The 19,569-nt window shown below is 35.7% G+C and overlaps 1 protein-coding gene across 5 annotated transcripts in view; it reads right to left on the reverse strand.

Annotated features, from left to right (window-relative positions):
* Window positions 1-19,569, reverse strand: part of CTNNA2 (catenin alpha 2) — a 1,118,632-nt gene that overhangs the window by 17,861 nt on the left and 1,081,202 nt on the right. For 2 of the 5 annotated variants that reach the window (XM_040458373.1, XM_040458374.1), the window contains exon 18: window positions 10,740-10,883. The exons of 2 other annotated variants lie outside the window; for them this stretch is intronic. In XM_040458373.1, coding sequence (XP_040314307.1) covers window positions 10,740-10,883 — 144 coding nt within the window. Of the gene's footprint in view, window positions 1-5,302; window positions 5,480-10,739; window positions 10,884-19,569 lie in introns of those variants that run through there. One more of the 5 variants, XM_040458378.1, reaches the window with a different exon arrangement.

A 19,569-nucleotide genomic window follows, 5' to 3' on the forward strand; every position in this document is an offset into this window, starting at 1 on the left:
GCTCCTCCTATAGTCATTGGCAACACAGTTTTCCAACTGTTTAGGTTAAAAACCCAGAACCTTGTGTTATACATCTTGTTCTCTCAGACCTAGCCTCCAATCTGCCATTATATCTTGTCAACAGTTTTTGAACTATACCCATTGTTTGACCTCACCTTCTCTACTGTTACTACATTGGCCCAGTCCTCAGAATCTGTTCCTGGATTGATGTACTATCTTCCTCTAATTTCCTTGCTCCTCATCCCTTTTTACCTTCTTTAGTCTATTCTTAAACAAAAGCCGGATTGATCCTATTCAATGACCTCAAATAATGTCATTTTTCTGTTTAACATTGTCCCGTAGTCTCCCATCTCAGTATGAGTAAAATCAAAAGCTATAAACATGCCTTGCCTATTGCTTGGACACACCAGTCTTGCCTATACTTTAAGAACTTTGTGCTTATTACTGCCTCTGCCTAGAATGCTGTTCCCACAGAAACTGTAAGGCTTGGTTCCCTCATCCCCATCAGATCTTCAGTGAAATACCAACATCTTACTGAAAACCTTCCTTTTCAAATTATGGCTCCATTCCCACCCTACCTCCCTAATTTGCTATTCTTGCCTTGTTTTATTATTTTTTTCATACAGTCATCACCAATTAAAACAAATGTTTTCTTCTGGGTTTACTTTTCCCCATTCCCTGCTATATCCTGAACACCTACAACTGTCTGGAAAATTGGTATTCCATAAATATTTGCTACATATTATTGAAAATTGCAAATTTTTGGATGAGGAAATAAGAGATGACAAAGCTTGTCCAAAGAAACTTGGGATCAATGTCTAGCATAGTGCCCAACTCTCCATGCTTCTACCTATTCATTCTTCCATGGAAGAGTACTCTATTAATGATAGTGGCAGGAGAGTGGAATTTAGCCACATAATAGAGAAAATAAATGTTAGCCAAACTGCTCCACAAATCTTATGACCTCTTCCTCTTAGTGTGCTTCATGGGTACAGTTAGCATCATCCTTTGCTCAGAAAACATCCACAATTTAAATCTTTGTGTTTATTGCTTTCTATGTATAAAGTACTGAGTTTTCATTATTAGAGATCATCTCCCTCATTAATAGTACCAGCATCTGTGAGGCATGAGTTGTGTTTGCTAGGTATGGTGCTGGTGTCTTAACAAATGATCCCAAATTTTTGAAAGAAATATAAGGTAGATACCACCATCCATTCTTTACATATGAGAAAAAAAAATACAGATTTTTTTGTGTGAACTTGAGTTTAAAAAATTCATATCTGGTAAAAATGGGGTTCAGTCCATGTGACAAATAATATCCAGTCTTCTTTGACCAGGCAAATCTACCATAGTGCTTTGCTGTTTTGAACTCTATTCCTGGCTATTGGCACCATTTATCTAGGGCTAAGCATGAGTTAGATGTATTCTTCCAAATTTTCACAAGTATGAGTCACATGACCAAGCAGTAATGAGGTGAATTTTCCTAAGCCACAAAGGGGGAAAAAAGTCACACTAACGTTCAATCTTGCAATCATGATTCACATGAGATATGAGCAAGGTAAGAAGCAGAGATATCATCTACTACTCAGTTTCTTGCCTGCAATTAAAGTCATCTACATGTTCAAAAACAACTTGATTAAATACAACCTAGAATTTGGGGTGCCTGGGTGGCTCAGTAGTTGAGCAAACGACTCTTTATTTTGGCTCAGGACACAATCTCATGGTTTATGAGTTCCAGCCCCACATTGGGCTCCGTGCTGAAAGTGCAGAACCTGCTTGGGATCCTCTCTCTCTGCCCCTCCTCTGCTCACTCTCTCTGTCAAAAAATGAATAAACAAACTTAAAAATATATAAGCTATAATTCTTCTTTTCTCTAGCTACCATAGATAGCATTTGCTATTTATTCACATATCATTAAAAACCTTTATTCAAAATTTCAACAACTTAGCTTTTTACTCTACTATATAATGGACACCATGATATGACGTGAGGCTGACTGACATAAATTTTAAGAACCCAATATGTATTGGTTGTTACCGTCATCTATATCATCTGCCACAGACTATTTCCTATATCTCTTGTTAAATGACTAGTTCAACTACTAGGACCAGCAACATCTTTACCCTGAATAAAGCATAAGACTGCCCATCAGAGAAAACTGGCTCTAACCTTGCTTGTATCAGCTACTGACTGTGAAAGTTTTAGACACTATAGTAACTTTCAGCTGTAAAATGGGGTTAATAATACTGATCCACTTTCACCAGCCATTGAGGTCCAAGTGAGAAAGTAAACTTAAAACTCTTTCATAAATTTTAAAAATGTCACTGTAAAGTATTATTACATAACTTGTACATACCTTTGGGGAATCCTTTTAGAGTCTTTATCATCATTTATTGGATCACCTGTACAACTTAGGCCTAATAAACTCTGCACAGATAAGGATATCCCAATGAATGCCCAGGGTAGTGTGAGAGCACCATAAGGCCAAGCAAGACAAGAACAAGGTACTTTCAAAAGGAGGTAAGCTTTCTTCTTCCACCCCACAGTGGACATTGCAAGGGCTAAAGTATGGGTGGGACAGTCTAGTTAGTTACAATCTCATTTTTCCCACTTATGGTGAATAGTCAGGAAATAAGATTCTCAAAAGAAATAAAACACAGGAAGCTGCTGTTTGGGATTTCAAAACTGGCTGTGGAGTGCAGTCCAAAAAAAGATATAGGTCAGCCAAAAACAAAGGTAAACCATTCTTGCAGTAGGAACTGCCAACTCATTCAGAGAGCTGTCCTTAGTGATTCCAGCTCAAATTTGGTTACATTTACATATAACTAGTTACTTATTTGCTACTTTGTCTTCAAAGGCTTTGTATGAATGTAAAGGTCTTATTTCTGAAGCTAGACTTCTGGATAAATATAAAAAAGTACTTTCTGGCTCTTTTCTGGTATGTCCTCCACAGATGCTAGCTCTACATAAGCCATACTGGGATTTGGTACACATATCCCAGTGTTTAGTCAGTTGATTGAGATGCATTCTTAGATCAGGATGCCTCTCAAATTGACGTATAAGACCAGCCTATGATCAAAGTTGATTAATGCTTTCCTTTATTGGGTTAATATACTCTGGATTTTTTCCATATTGAAAACATATTGAGCATCCCAACCAATTAGAATTTTCCCATATGTTGTACCACTTAATCCTCACACATACACAAAAATAAAGTATTACTTTATCCTTATTATTCAACAGATGAGGGAACTGAGGCTTAACTTGGTAGCTAATAAGACAGTTACCAGTAATACAAGTGTGTGACTTCTATTTACAGGGTATTTAGGAATCTACTGCAGCTCCAACTGCTTTTGAATAAAATAAGAATAAAGGGCATTTAAGGTAGTTCCCCTGAGAAGCCAGGATGCCTCCCCTTACATGTGCCTGCCAGGGTTTGGCCTGGTTTAGAACCTTATCATCTGTTTCTCCTGGAGTGACTGTACTTTAGGGGAAATGCAGCAAAAGCACCAGAGGGTTCTCTTCAATCTAAACCTGAAAATAATATTTCTTTGGTTAACAAAGAGACTCTATGCATGGACAACATATTGTAGGTTTCCTTGCAAAAGGTTGAACTATGTAAAAAAACTTTCAAAACCACAGATTAAAGGACAAAGTATCCTCAAAAGACTGGAAATGCATAACAGTGTTGCCAAAAAATCATAGAAAAATATTAGTAGTTCCTTTGAAAGAAAGCATCGAATCTATGAAATTGGAAAACTTCTTTGAAAAAAAAAAAAGGACTCTGCGAACTTTCATGAAAATGACAACTTTTAACCAGTGAACAAAGATAAACATTAAAGGGTTAGAGAGAGTATGATACAGTATCTTGCCCCTACTAAAAATCATACTCAATATTAAGATGAAAGCTTGCTCAAGGCACAATCCCTATCTTGGAGTCCCTGTGAATCTAGCCTTTGACAAAGTTAAATCACCTCCGTATTTATTATAAGATGTAAAGGCTACCTCATTATCTCTTTACCTGATATACTAAAAATGCCTAGGCAAATTCTTCAAATATACTATGGCTACATCTTTGAAAGAAAGAGTGATCTCTGTTATATCTGGAGTCACCACCTGTTAGAACTCTCTAAACTTCTTTTAAAGAAATTAATGCTTAGCTATGAAACAATCAATTTCTGGCTACAACTTGCTTGGTTTCAAGGGCTCACCCATTAATTTCAGCATTTCCAGAATTATTCGTTGCTAATATTATCTCAAAAACAACTGCATAAGTAATTTGAATTTCAAAAAGACCATTGGCCTGATGTACTTCTTAATATTATTTTGTTACGGAAAAAAATAAACTATTGCTTAGCTTTTTTCATATATAAAAAATGTAGTTGTTTGTTATATAAGGATTAGACAATATACAAAGGATGGCTAAATATATATTGATATATGAAAAGGATTTGTTTTGAAAAGTGCTATAAAAACAGTTGAATTATTTTAACCTCAATAACCTTGTCTATAAAACGCAAGAAACTGAAGTAATTTTACCTGTTTAAAACTTTCTTTCAAGCAACATTCTCACCAAAATCCTTAATTGCCTTTGAGAGTAGTAATGCCTATGTCTCTAAGACAGGAAAATATTTGGGGTAGACAAGAAGAGAGGTGGATGGAGACCTTTAAAAGGTATATGAAGGCTATGGCCTAAGGACTGTGATGGGTTCTCAGGAGTCTTGCCTCTAGGAAAGTGCATATCCAAACCCTGCTGCCATGCGGGGGATGGGCATTTGGCATATGAGTCTGGAACCATTTTATCTGTCATCTTCCACCCTTCCAGAAGGAAGAAATAAAAAAGCTCCATTTCAAATAATATGTATATTATAGGTAAAAGGTCAAGATTGACCAGAATTATAGGTATTCAGGGGCAATGTTGCCCCCGTACCCTATAGGATACATTTGGCAATGTCTGGAGACCTTTGTCACTACTGGGGAAGGAAAGTTGCTATAAGCATCTATTGAGGAGATGCCAGAGATGTCGCTAAATACCCTACAATGGACAACCACAACAAGCCCCCTACAAGTAGGAATTATCCAAGCTAGGGTAGACTAAAATAGCCTAATGGAGCAAGCCAAAAGATTTTCCAGGGAAGGGTCCAAACTGACTTCCAATACTGGGAAGCTTTCACCACAGTGTATACGACTCTCTTCCCTTTACTTTCTAGACCAATTTTTTCCCCCTAAGTGTGATCCATGAGTTCTCTGCATCAAAAACATCTCAGATGTGGTTTCAGAACAGTGGAGCCAGAACCCAGAATTCTCAGCAGAAATTTATTTGCTACCCATGTGATTCCTCTACAGATTGTAACTTGAGAATCACTACTTCATTTCTCTGTTGAGGTCATTCTCTTCTGCGTTGTCCATTATCACCTCTCTGTAAGTGATTCCTCTATGACAGACCTTGGCTGGTTGTTCACTACTACACATCCAATGGCTTAATTGGAGTAGACATGGTGAAAAAAACAAAAGGCACTTATGTCATCAAAAAGACTATCATCTTTTAGAAGGAACAAGATAAGGAAAAATAAAATCAGCTACCCATTTATTTAGCACTTGTCTATTCTGTACGCTGTGCTAAGTGTGTGCCACATATTAACACATTTAATTCTAATAACACAATAAAGTAGATACTAATATTTTCACTTTGCGGCTAAGAAAAATGGAGCTCAGTGAAATCAAACCACTTGCCCAAGGTCACAAAGCAACTACTAGAAGTCAGAATTATACTTGTGTTCTATTCAGTGGAGGGTATACATGGGCAAGAACTGCTACTCCATGCATATTGCTCCTGATTTTTCAGACTCCTCATATGCTGTAAACAGAAATTGTTGGGGTAGGAGAATAGATGTGCCTAGGATATCCCTTTAATTTAAAGAGTGCCAACAGCTAGGAAGCACACTATTTCACCCTATCACTTCTTCTCTCTATGGAAAACGGAAAGAGGGAACACGAGCAGTCACCTTGGATCAAAAGATGAACTTGAGAGGGGTGCCTGTGTAGCTCAGTTGGTTAGGTGACCGACTTTAGCTCAGGTCATGATCTCGCAGTTTATGAGTTCGAGCCCTTCGTCAGGCTCTGTGCTGACAACTCAGAGCCTGGAGCCTGCTTCGGATTCTGTGTCTCCTCCTCTCTCTACCCCTCCCCTGCTCACACTCTGCGTCTCTCTGTCTCTCAGTAATAAATAAACGTTAAAAAAAAAAAAAAAGATGAACTTGAGAATAGAGGCCCACACTAAGTAGAGGGAGGGGACCATAAATCAGAAGGACTCTGGGTGTCTGATGATTCTGAGTTCATTATGTAGGCCCTGAACTACATACATATAGACTTACTCTATGTGATAGAAAAATAACTGTATTTGGCTGTTTTAGCATATAGAGCTGAATCTATATCTAATTAAATTATGTGAAAGGTTTTGTTTAAAATGTTAATACTATTATTGGGAATTAATAATTTAGGATACTTAATTAAAGGACAATATTTCACATCTAGATGTAATTAACATTTTAATGTATCATAACCTTCATGTGGGAAAGCAAATGAAACCAACTCTGTCACTGTGGCCCCTTTCAAATTCCTTTTTGAAATAAATTACTAATTTGACTAATTCAGCTATTTTGAAAGAAATTCTGTATATTTCTATACCATAATCTTTAAAAAGTCTACATAATATACTAGAAAAATTTTTAAAATGACAAAGGAATTAATTAAACTAGAAAAAATAGTAAGCTAATGTATTAAGCACACATTTATATGCTTATTATGCAACAAATGGAAAAATTTAACACTCAGACACATTTCCTACCCTTATGGAGTTCACAGAGTAGTTAGAAGACATATAATTAAATAAGTTCTTACATTGCAGTGCCCTACTAGGAATGAAAGAAAACACATCATGCTGTGGGAGAATGTCAAGGAAGGCTTCTTAGGAAAATCATGGTATGTCATAGCAGCACCTGGATGGCTCAGTACGTTAAGAATCTGACTTTGGCTCGGGTCATGATCTCATGGTCCATGAGTTTGGGCCTGCATCAGGCTCTGTGCTGACAGCTCAGAGCCTGGAGTCTGTTTCAGATTCTGTGTCTCCCTTTCTCTCTGCACCTTCCCTGCTCATGCTGTTTCTCTCTCTCAAAATTAAACATTAAAAAATGTATAAATAAATAAATAAACATTAAAAAAATAGAAGCACCACAGTATGTCAGTCACTAACTTTGTGGCTTCCAGGAAGCTACTTAGATTCTCTGAACCTCGTTTTCCTAATATTTTTAATGGGGAGGACAATGTTTCCTCCACAAGGTAACTGTTAAAACACATTGCATAGTGCATTTAAAATACTTAGCACAGTGCCTGGAAATACTGAGCCCTCACTGCATCTTAGCTAGTATAATCATGTTATTAACTACATACAATTGTCCTACTGTCCTTCTAACTGTATTACTATTCTAATTTATAAAGCAAAAGCAAAAGCTCAGTTTAGGAATGTTGCCCAGTAGCACCCAAATTGTAAAAGACAGAGTCGGGCATTTCCTCATGGCCATCCAACATTTCTAAATGATTCAATGGTAATATAATCCCTTTATCCAAAATGATAATCCTTTTCCACTTTTGTCAGAAAATCAGAATGCCTTAGTGCTAGAGTCACCTGTACCTAATTCCTCCCTTTTATTTAGTTCTCTTTCTCCGTTGTGGCTGTAATGATGTGACCTTTTGTGTAACTGACACAATGGCTGCCTAATTATATCTTAATAAATCTTTGCACTTCACTCTCTTTCAGCCTCCTAAATTCTTCTAAACAGGTGTATCATATATTGTAAGGTCAGCATATGATTAAGGGAAAAGGGGCTCAGGAAAAGTGAGGGGCTGGACTATAGGCAAACATTTTGATACACGGCTTTGACACTTGCCATATCTAAACACAAGACCTACTCTGCAAGATTTACAATTCCATGGTCTTGTCAACCTGAAATGCTTCCCTGCCCTCCTTATGTGCAACAACACAAATCTAAACCATTGTGTTCCAAATGACTTGAAGCCCTCAGCTTCTCACAAAAATTTCCCAGTGCAATCCAGTCTACCCAACACCACAGGAATGTATCTTAGTTCTTAGACATGTTCTGTCTTCACCTCTAAGTTGACACTTGGCACGTATCTGGACACCCAAAAAGGCTGCACATTCCTCAAGAGCAGAAGCCAGACCCCACATGTCTTTTATCCCCCATAACACATTAGTACCCACCAATTCCCTACTCATCAACCCTTCCCAACACTACAAAGGAATTCCCACAATACTGCAGAAGTATTTTTTTTTAATTTTATAGTCCCAATGATACCTAAATCTGTCCATTACATAGTAGATAAGGATTTTTTTTATCTCAAATAATCAGAACAACAAAATTATGGAGTTAGAAAAACAAATCAGTCTTCCAAACCAACACATAGCTAACATCACAGGTTTGATATTGTCCATTTAAAAGAATGGGGCCCACTTGGTAACATTACATCAAATATAGGGTACATTCTAAGACCAACTTTGGACTGAAATTTTCTTTTTGGTCTATGCAATTATATGTCTCTTACAAAAACAATGTCTCATCAATGAATCAGTCTTTTTCCTATAAGCAATTTCTTGAAAAATATATTATAAAACCATACAGTTTTAGAGCAGGGATACTTTAAGGTATATCCCATAGATGACCTATCATCATTTTACAATGAGAAAATGGAGACCTAAATGATCTATGTAATTTTCTTGCAGTCACCTAATTAGTCAATGACAGAAATGGAACTATGATGCCAGTGTTGAGACCCTAAATTAATGCAATTACTGTTACACTTCATTGTTTTGTTTATAGCACAATATACAGTAGTATTTTTAAATTAGAGTTTTGATACATACAAATGGATTTTAAAAACAATGAACACCACTATAAATGAAACATGCACATGAAGATAAACAAGTGCATGCATAATGCATTCCATGATAGACTCTCTGAATTTGCACAAGTGCACAACACAACTGTTCTTAACTCACGAAGTTTAAAGATGATTATATTCCAAGGGTTTATAAAATATGAGCATTTCTTACCTGGCAGCTGTATGAGGGGTTGATAAAAGACATTAAACACTTGAGCTATGATTAGACATTATATTTTTCTGGCACCGAAGGTTTCCTCCTACCTGGGTTTGAGGGGATTAGCAGTTTTAAAGGAAGGTAGGCCAAAGACTTGAGAGGGATCACCCAACATATAAGACTTTGGCATTGTTACCCACATTGCAGTATTAAGTTGACTGTAGTTGATTATCAGCTAAGTATTCCTATTTGCTAGTTATGGCTCCATTTTTCCTTATTGTGCCTGAAATCCCTACTATTACAGTGACTTCTTTAAGTTAGAAAGCGTAGGTGGGAAAATCACTTGAGAAGTTGCCATGCTACTCTTCCCCAGGTAATGAAAAAAACAGTATTAACCTTAGTGCATTTGAGCTGTAAGGAATGCATAATTTGGCAGGGCAGGAGGGAGAGAGGGTCTTGGCATAACAGAAAAGCTAATGCTGAGAAAGGACTCCACCTTTCAAACTGCCTCCAATTTTCCAACACCAATATCCACACATAGTTAACTAGGGATGTATGATTTGAAAAAAAAAAATGAATGATACCCTCTTAATATATTTCCTAATACCCATGATCCACACAAAGAAGCTTTTATCCCACCCCATGAAAAGTAACAGGGCCTCACATTCTAATGGTCCAAACTGTTTTAAAAACACCCACCCCGATGCTTTTCAGCATCCCTTAAAGATTTAACCACCTCCATGAACTTATTTTGCCCTTTTATATAAAAGCTGGTATCTTGACAGTTTTAATAAGTACTCAGGAGAGAATAAGGAAAGTGGAGGAAAAATGCTCACTCCAGTTATCTTTTCTTTCTAAATACTGAGGCATACAAAAGAATTAATCAGCATATAGAAACCCAAATGAAACAAAGAACAGTGACATTTCACAGCTCCTAACTACGAAGAGAACTTACAAAACAGCATCAGTGTTATGACATGCAACATCAACAAAAAAAGGTAGCAAATTTGGTAGTGACGCCTTGAAATGGCTTCACTCTTAATCTTGCAAGAGTGGGGACTCCTTTGTTTTCATAAATATTTTAATCTTTGCATTAGAAAGTTTTCATTTGTTTATATCAAAACCAAGTTCATTAATTCTTTATGTATCAGTTTCTTCACCATTTTACCCCATAATTTTAGAAGAGCAGACTGATTCTCTGGGCCAACATCAATTAAGGATGTTTTATGACCCTGTAGTCTTTCAAACAAAGAAGAATACACACTCTTAACTAGCCTTCCTTAAAGAAGCTCACCAAAGGACTACAGAATGGGTTCATTCCACATATGCAATGACTTTCACTCCCAATGGGAAGAAAGACTAAGAAATAAAGGAATGAAATACCATTTTTCCTTCTCAAGTTTAGATCATGCTTGAAGAATGTATTTGTGCTATGTATTCTTGACTCATACAAAGAATAAATAAATAGATCCTTTGCCCAAAGAATAAATAAATAGATCATTTGCCCAAATAGTAAGTAAAGAAGACTTGAGTGGTCGTATCTTTACTTCTTTGAAACCCCATCCACCTGCTTTCAAAATTAATGTTTACAATGAAACAGATTACATTAGAAAGCAAAGTTACTCACCATGGAGGAATCACTGCTTCCACTCCCGATCGGAGCTCCCTCAGCACAGGTTGGGAGGTGGGTAGAAAGTTGACTAGCCCTGCCCCCATCTATGACATCACAATCTACCTCATAAAAGGTAGTGAAAGTGCTCTGAACTCCTGTCTGATTTCCGAGAGATACAGAAAAGAGTGAGTGAGAGAGAGAGCAAGAGAAAAAAAAAAACGTACCCTATTGGGAAGGGATTGGGGAAGTGGAAGAGGGAGGGGGTCATTGGGAGAAAGAGGCATATGAAGGAATTAGGTGCTGAAAGAGATATGGGTGGGCATCTGTGATATTAAGCAGCCCAGCCATATGAATTCCTCATTGGCTCTCTTGAACAGATAAATGGACCATTTTGGAGAAGGAGGATGAAGAAGCACCCTGCCTTGTCAGGCATTGTAGGGGACAATCGTTGTGGGTTCAAAGGGGATGAATCCCCTATTTAAAGCATTGAAGATCACCAAGAGAGAAAGCAAGGGCTACAGCTCTTAAAGCTTGGAACAGTATGTGGGGAATCTCAGATGTCTTTCTTGGAAGTTCCATTGCCCTGCTGTGTGACCTTCATTAAGCCCTTGGCCTCTGCATGTGCAGCCAGTACATGGTACTAAAAGGATACTTACCTCTTTCATTGGAATCACTGAAGAACTAATGAATTCATTGTTGCTACAACTGCAATTCTTTTTACTCTTCCTTTTTGTACCCAAGGAGGGGCTGTGTGACAGGCACATTTTAAAAGATAAGCCAATAACCAATGCCTATTTCTACTTCTTAAGATTTTACCTTCTGCATGAAATATTAATGACAATTTTGACCAGTTTTTCTCTGTGTAGTGAATATAATATATATATATGTATATATGTAAAGGGGGTAAATAAAGCCCACCTTCAAAACTGGAGAAAAATCGAATGGGAAGATTTCCATAACCATAAGGTCCCTGCGCTACCACTCTCAGAGGTCAAATTTAAGTTACCCAGTGATGTTAACTGACCAAATGTGTGTCACATGCACTAAAGGTATAGTCATATAGTTATAGCTTTGTTTAACACCTGAGTCCATTGCGGGGGAGGTGGGGGGGTGGTAAATTAGGCACTATGGGAGAATAATGTGGAGAACATTAAGGTATTTTTACTTTAAATGGAGATTTAGAAGTTAAAAAACTATGAACTACTCAAAGTTGTTGAGTGGGTAATATGACAAAAGGAAGGAGTAGTTTCAAAGAGCAGGTAGGTTCTGAAACCATCCACATGGAAGCCAGATCTTCATTTGCCCCGTGCAATATATGAAAAGTGAAACTCACTATTCCCACAGAAAATATTTTAGTAAAAGATTCAAAATTATAGTTTACAGTTCATGGCATCATAAATGGGTAAAGCCCAAAGCATGTTTCTGCGTGTAGATAACCAATATTCATGATTAAAAATTTTTTCTTATGTTTTAAGCCAATATAATTCTATTTTTAATCCTGCCATTCCTAGATCACGAAATATATAAGTGTATTAATGATCACAATTTAAAAATTAAGCAGGGGCACCTGGGTGGCTCAGTCGGTTGGGTATCCGACTTCGGCTTAGGTCATGATATCACGGTCCGTGAGTTCAAGCCCCGCTTTGGGCTCTGTGCTGACAGCTCAGAGCCTGGAGCCTGCTTCAGATTCTGTGTCTCCCTCTCTCTCCGACCCTCCCCCATTCATGCTCTGTCTCTCTCTGTCTCAAAAATAAATAAACATATTTTTTTTAATTAAGCAAAACTGGTAGATTAGGGAGCATTTTGAAACATAGATGCTACTAAATTCAAACTGATAATGGATTTGGCAACATTACTCCCATATTTTACTTCAAAATAAATGTTAGAGGCATTTAAATAATTTCTTCAGAAAATTAAATACAATAGAAAAAAATATCTGGCATTTATGAAAAAATGGAATTTTTCTAGTATTTGATGTTTTCTGTACTTATTAGAGAAAGCAGTGATATCCTGCTTGTTTTCCTTCTTGTATTATTGTATTTCTATTTTCAGTAATTCTAAATCTAAATTCAGCTTCTATATTCAACAGCTTTATTGTGTGAGTTTTCACAATTAATGGCCCTATGAAGTTTTATTTTCTTCCTATTTTTACTCATTGGATCATTGACTAGTTGGCTTATCCTTGCTTTTTTATGCTTTATGATGACCCCATTTGTTTAGAAATTAGGCATCTCCTGATTTTCCCATTATAGGGAACGTGCTATTCATTTATCTTTATTTTTCAGTTTCAAAAATGATTATTATGTATTAGAAGCTTATTTGTGTCATCTCACCTTTCATACAAAATTTAAAGGTTGTTATTATAAGATTACTGATTGCAATTGTTCATTCTTCCAAGAAACACCTTAACAATATTACTACACAACAAAGAAGGTATATATCTGCCAATGTTAATATATCAGAATAAAAATGGAGTTAAACACTTTTTAACTATTGAAAGAAAACAAGTTAGACTTATAATTTTTTGATGTTTCTTATTATCTATTGCTTATTTGGAAATGGAGCATGACTTCAGGAACCCAATGCAAAACTAGGCTGCATCAAAAGGATGCAGAGTGGTGAACTGTGCTGACTTTTTTAGGTGATTTAGTATGATTGATTGCAATAATGTCTTTAGTTATGAGATTAGTTTAAGAAAAACCAAAATGAACTTTCTTTGACACAGAATGCAATGCCAGGATCAGATAATTTCCAATTCTTCTTAGGATTTAGCCACTTGACATTGTTTATGAACACTGTCACTACAATTATGGATTTGATGCATACTCTCTATGACATCACATAAATGGATGAGTTAGCCTTTCAAGACAAGATATGAAATGATTGAAAGATTTGAGTCAAGAAACACCATTACTGAAGTCATGGTTATAATTTTATTCTGATCAAAGAGATGTAGGATTGGTTTCGTCTGTTGAAAAAAGGTGTATTTGTTTAACTTCGTGCAAAAGATCGAGAAAAGTCAGGTGGGATAATTTGTGTACTCCAAAAGAATAATCAAAAGGTGTCTTTATAAAGCAATTCATTGTGTAAGACATGATCAGGCAGTTGGCATGCAATCTGACCAAAATGTTATTATTAAAGAGAAATATCTCAGCAATAGAGAATCTAAACAATTTTGATAGCAATGGATTTTAATCAGGAGTTCCTAGATAAAGAGATTCTGTTCTGAGTTTGTTTTATGATAGTGTCTCACATACATAGCCTTGGGCTTAAAAGAGTATATGGTTCTTAGAAGATGATGCTGCCTGGAACTTCTCCAGGAACTTCTCTCAGTTGAGAAATAGATTTGCAAAAGGAAATGGATGAAAGAGGTCAAGATACAGATTGTGCAGATTTGACAGAAGATCTAGTCAGAGTTCCACTCAAGTTCATTATCAGCAAGGCATCTGCACAGATGAAGGTATTCAGAGAAAAGCAATAATGTAAGATGTAGTATTGATGATGAAAGAAAAGATTACAGTCCAAATTAAGTAAGCTTGCCTTCAAGAAAATTGGATTAGGATGAAATATTTGAAATATATTTATTGCCCAGAAAGAAAATGACTATTGAAGATAGAGTAAGACAATATGTTCCGAAGCAGTAAAAGAAATCTAAACTAAGAAAACTACACACTGCCCATCCAGAAGTCTTTCCTATTTGTAAGATACATGGGCCATAACATGGCACATATTTCTCTCCTAAGGGCTGTGATAAAAGCTATATTTTATAAATCATTTAAATTAAGCTGGAGAAAGCATTTGACAAAATCTGTAGGGACAGAATGCAGAAGATAGTAAGTTAAACATGCTTTTATTTCTAGAATATAGTGAACCAAGAACAACAGTGAATACACAGAGATAGCCATCAACAGACACCCTGCTATTCTTGCTGAGAATGCTAAACAGTAAGATGAGAAACTAAATGGAAAAAAGAAAACCCAATGGATTACACAATCTAACAAAAGCACAATGGACAGAAAACCTTATCCTTTTTCATGGAAATTATTTGCTATTAGAGAGAAAGGACTTTGAATACCCTCACCCTACAGATATTTAACACTGTGCCTTTTTAGTTGGAGCACCATAGAAATGTTGTTCAATGAATCAGAAAATGTACTATGTGAAAAGGAAATACAACTCATTGAAGCTCGGATTGTTGGTTTGTCATTAGAACTTAGGAACAACATACAGAAACACTAACCTTTTTCTAGAAAAATATGGTTGTCAAAAAATTTCATCACATCCAATACCAAACATAAAATCCTGTCTCAGTTTTCCTATGGAGTCTCTTAATTTGCTTTAGTTTGAGTCATCTGAGGTAATTGAAAATGGTGCAAAATCAGTAAGATCCCCAGATAGTATCTAGTGTATGATTTTAATATTTATCTTCTGTTTATGTGTATATTCTTGTATCAACTTATTCACATTTTGGCTTCTTTTTCTTCCAACTGCCTCAGTATCAAGGAATTCTTGAGGTATATCCAAGTAGGAACAAGAAAAAAACAAAAACATCACAATGGATTTAGGTAACTAATTCACAATAATGTATTTCTTGACTAGAGCTGACATATCCAAGTGTACACAGGAAAACCAGAAAGCATACACTAAATTACAGATACTATTTCAAACATAAAGGTATTCTACCCAACACTGTAGCTTCCCGTAATAACTTGGTTCAACTTAAGGGAACAGATATTATCTGGATTTGTTCTCACATATCGACAACTAGTTAAAAATGAGGAGACAGCTCCTAAGACACTAGACATTATTTAAAATATATTAATAAATAACATCTAACAATGAAATCAATGATAACAACTAGCATCTCAAAATTAGAATAGGTCTCATGGGAAAATGTTATAAACCAGCACTGCTTAAATAGGTTTGCCTGTGTCTCACAGATATCAAAAGATGCAAAATTAGTGTCCCTCATCCAGGTACCTGCCATATGTCTAATTTCCAAGTTTTCACAAAATATTGCTAGTCGTTGGCTGCCAAATAATGCTCTGAATATGAACTGAGATCCAAAACATTAATTGCAAATAGATTAAGGTGTGGATCACTTGCCTTCTTTTTGATTAGAGGCTTTCAAAACTTGAATAGCTTTAAAACCTAAAGAAATGGAAGTTCACTGACTGAATGACAAGTAATGGCACTGACATTTCTGAGGCAGAGACATTCTTCTTAAAGCCACTAGCCACTTCTCCTCTGACGAGCAATAATGAATGCCCTCAGACCAAAGTATAAATGCCTCAGAGTACAAGGTCAGGTGATGCACTCAAATTAATCCATTGAGTAGATCCAAGTTAGGTCAACCCATGCTTCCACCTATGGTAAAGAGTTATTTGCTTGGTTCATGTTCCAATTTTGCCACAAGAGAGTCTGTTTTCTCACTTTAAAATGAGAGCATTAGAATATAAAGTCTGTTTCTATGCATAAAACAAATCAGTTTAATTTCAGTGAAAAAACGGATTTTTTTCAATGCATAGAATTGATCAAATTGATAGGTTTAGGGCCATTGTCACTAAGTATGTAACTAAAGAGCTTCTTTAACAGAGCAATACACCATCCTCCTTTGCACAAAGACTATTTAAATCCAGGGAGACACCTATACAGGTGTGGTATACTAGACTCAAAACTCGTTATGATGCCTGGCACCCAAGGAGATTTTTACTTATAACATTCCCCATTTCCCATTTCTTCCACATGTAATACCTTGAGTTTGTCAAATGTCACCTTTATAACACTGGGAGAAAGAATCTGCACTGAAAAATCACTTAAGGGTTATTTTTCTCTGAAGGTTTGCATAATTTAGGTTGTACAAAATCAGTGGCCATGTACACTGATATAAATGTAACAGAGGAAGACAATGCAGGAATCAAAACTTAAATGGTTATAGTTTTGCTGTCATAACAGATTGAGAAGGTTAGGTTTTTCAGAGAAAGATTGAATTATTCAGCAACCCATCTTTGTAGTAAAGTATATGCAAAGAACTATGGCCATTCTGCCAATGATAAGTACTTGTTTAATTTTCTTAGTGTTACAGAATATTTCCACCATCTTTCCATCCAGATTTATAATCTAAAGTTTGTTTTAATCTTACTGTCTCTAGATCTGGCCTCTCCTACTGTTGCATAGCTCAGGAAAGTCTGTTAAGCCCAAATACTTAATGGCCTACCCTCTGAAAAATCTGGAGAAAATTCTTTGTAACTGCAGTTAATTTCCTGAACACATACCCTTTTGTTCAAGTGAAGCAGAGAAATGTATTTCAAATCCAAATTGAAATAGCAATTTAGATTTGTTTCCATTACTACTACACTCTGATCAGTGGAGATCAAGAATTGACAATAAACAGAATCAGAATATATATATAAAAAACTCTTTCCCCAAAAAAGTGTTGCTTAAAGTACAAGGTTACATAAGTAGGTACAATGCTAATTCCAATGACTGCTTCGTATCATTACAAAATACTAACACTATTTTTATAGAGGAAATATAGAACTTTTCAAATAAAATGCAATTCTCATCTCAACAAATCACATTTTAAAAATATATTTTAAATATATGTAATATAAGTGTATAAAATATATATTTTAAAAGATATAATACATATAGCACTGTACAAATAATTCCCACATTTTCTTTTCCCTAAATTTTCTTGGATCAGATATGTCACAGTTGTCAACCACTTGTTCAGTTCCTGCTTATTTGAGGATAATAGAGTAAATATCAAATCATGTGTATTTGTTGTATGTGCATGTTTGTGCACATGCACATATGTATCTTTGGTTATATGCCATAGTCAGGTAGGATCGATTTGGCCATTATCAGTTTCTAGTAGTGTATTAATGGTTTTCATTTATTACCATGAACATTCATGTTGATTTTGAGTCCAATTTTTTTAATGACGTGAAACAGGCAATAAGGACTGTAATTGACCCCTTATTCTCTAATATTTTTCTTTAACAATTCAAATCCTACCAACATCACAAATTATATTTTCTCACCTTGTCAAGCTTCTCTCCACAACCCAATTGAGAGAGATTTAAATTTGGAAAGGAGAGATTTAAGTGGCAAAGAACAAAAGTGCACATTAGGGCAGGTTACTCCATTCCTCAGGAATAGGGCAGGGCTCCATTCAGTCAGTCTGAGGAAACTAATATCCCCACCTCGAAACTCTGCTCCTATATTTTGTTAATATGAAAAAAAAAGACATTTAAATGCAATAAAATCTTTCAAAATTTGTAGCATTTTATGTGGGGTCAACTATAAGTTACAATTTGTGTCCTTCTATCTCTGACCTAAACAGTGAATTCCTGTCCGGGGTAGGGTTATTGCTCTTTTGTTCTGACTTCATTGTTATAATGAGACTCTTGATGTAGTTGAACTTCAAATAATAATAATAATAATAATAATAATAATAATAGTAAGGCGCAATTTCTCAGATTTATCAGAATGTTTGATGTTCAGCATTCTACATTCTTAAATTCCACCTTACTGTTTCCAATCTCATTCAGAAAAATCCACGAAGTACAAATGTTAGGGTAAAAATAATCAAAGGTTATTTAGAATGATTTTTATGTCTTCAGATCCATGTGTACATCTTCATTTTTACATTTAAAAGAATCCATTAAATCCTCTGAAACCTAGTAAATAAAAATTAATTAAAAACACAACCATCAAATATACAAGTAATATCCGTATCACAGCTGTGGAATTTACTTGTATGCAAAATATATTTACATACTTGGAAAAAAATTTGCTCAACTTTTCTGCCATGATGAATATAATGCTATCACATTTAAGGGATATTACCTTCTCTAAAATAATTTACGATACGCTATGGTTAAATTTCTTTTTTTTTTTCTTCTTTCATGCCTCTTCTCTCCTATCCTACTCTCATTTCTTCCTCTTCTTTCAACATTCCTTTTTCCAAAAAGCATGTAAACTGACCTAAGAGATTAAATAAACAAACACTAAGCCAATAAAGCCAATTTATAAACTAATGGATGTTTAATATTCTGGACTTCAGTTTCTTCTACTTTCACTTTAACATTTCTGTCACTGTTAGTTTTTGGGGTTTTTTTGTTGTTGTTTTTTGTCTTTGTTTTTGTTTTTTTGTTTTTTTAGATTTTCTCTTCCCCATTGACCTCCTTAGCAACCACACAAATGGCGTAAGCTAAATTGGCTCACAAATGCATCTTCTACTTTGAGATTTAGTAGGAATGGCACCTTTTGCCTGTTGAGAAGGATTTAAGCCAATAACTTTTAAAAACATATCTCCAGACAGAAAATTAGTAGTGCTTCTTAGACAGCAATTGTATGATTGAGCACATGTAAGCATATATCCAGGATTGTGTTATTTCTCAAACTCCCCATCATGTCACAAGAAGAACTTTTGCATCCATTGTCCCCAGCCTATGACCTGTTGAGTTTTCCTGCCCCACCTCTCAAGCCAAAGGCAGATACAACAGAAGAAGCCTTTCCCAGTTAGTACACACAGAATCACATAAAACATACACATGCTGACATGATACATAACTGTGCACATGTGCATTCTGTTCATCATGCTAGCTCACGGCTCTAAAAACACAGCTCTCAGCTTTGAGATTTAAGTCATTTCTCTTGGAAAAATGGAAATAAGCTATCCAAATCTCTTATTTTAGGGGAAATTTTGATTACTAACAAATATACCTTCCTGGGAGCTTTCCTCTATTTCAGAAAAGAAGCTACAGCCTTGAATCCCATTATTTAAGCATTTCTCTCTCTCTCTCTCTCTCTCTCTCTCTCTCTCTCTCTCTCTCTC

The sequence above is a fragment of the Herpailurus yagouaroundi genome, unplaced genomic scaffold (genome assembly GCF_014898765.1).
Source record: "Herpailurus yagouaroundi ecotype Mexico unplaced genomic scaffold, PumYag 221, whole genome shotgun sequence".
Taxonomy (NCBI): domain Eukaryota; kingdom Metazoa; phylum Chordata; class Mammalia; order Carnivora; family Felidae; genus Herpailurus; species Herpailurus yagouaroundi.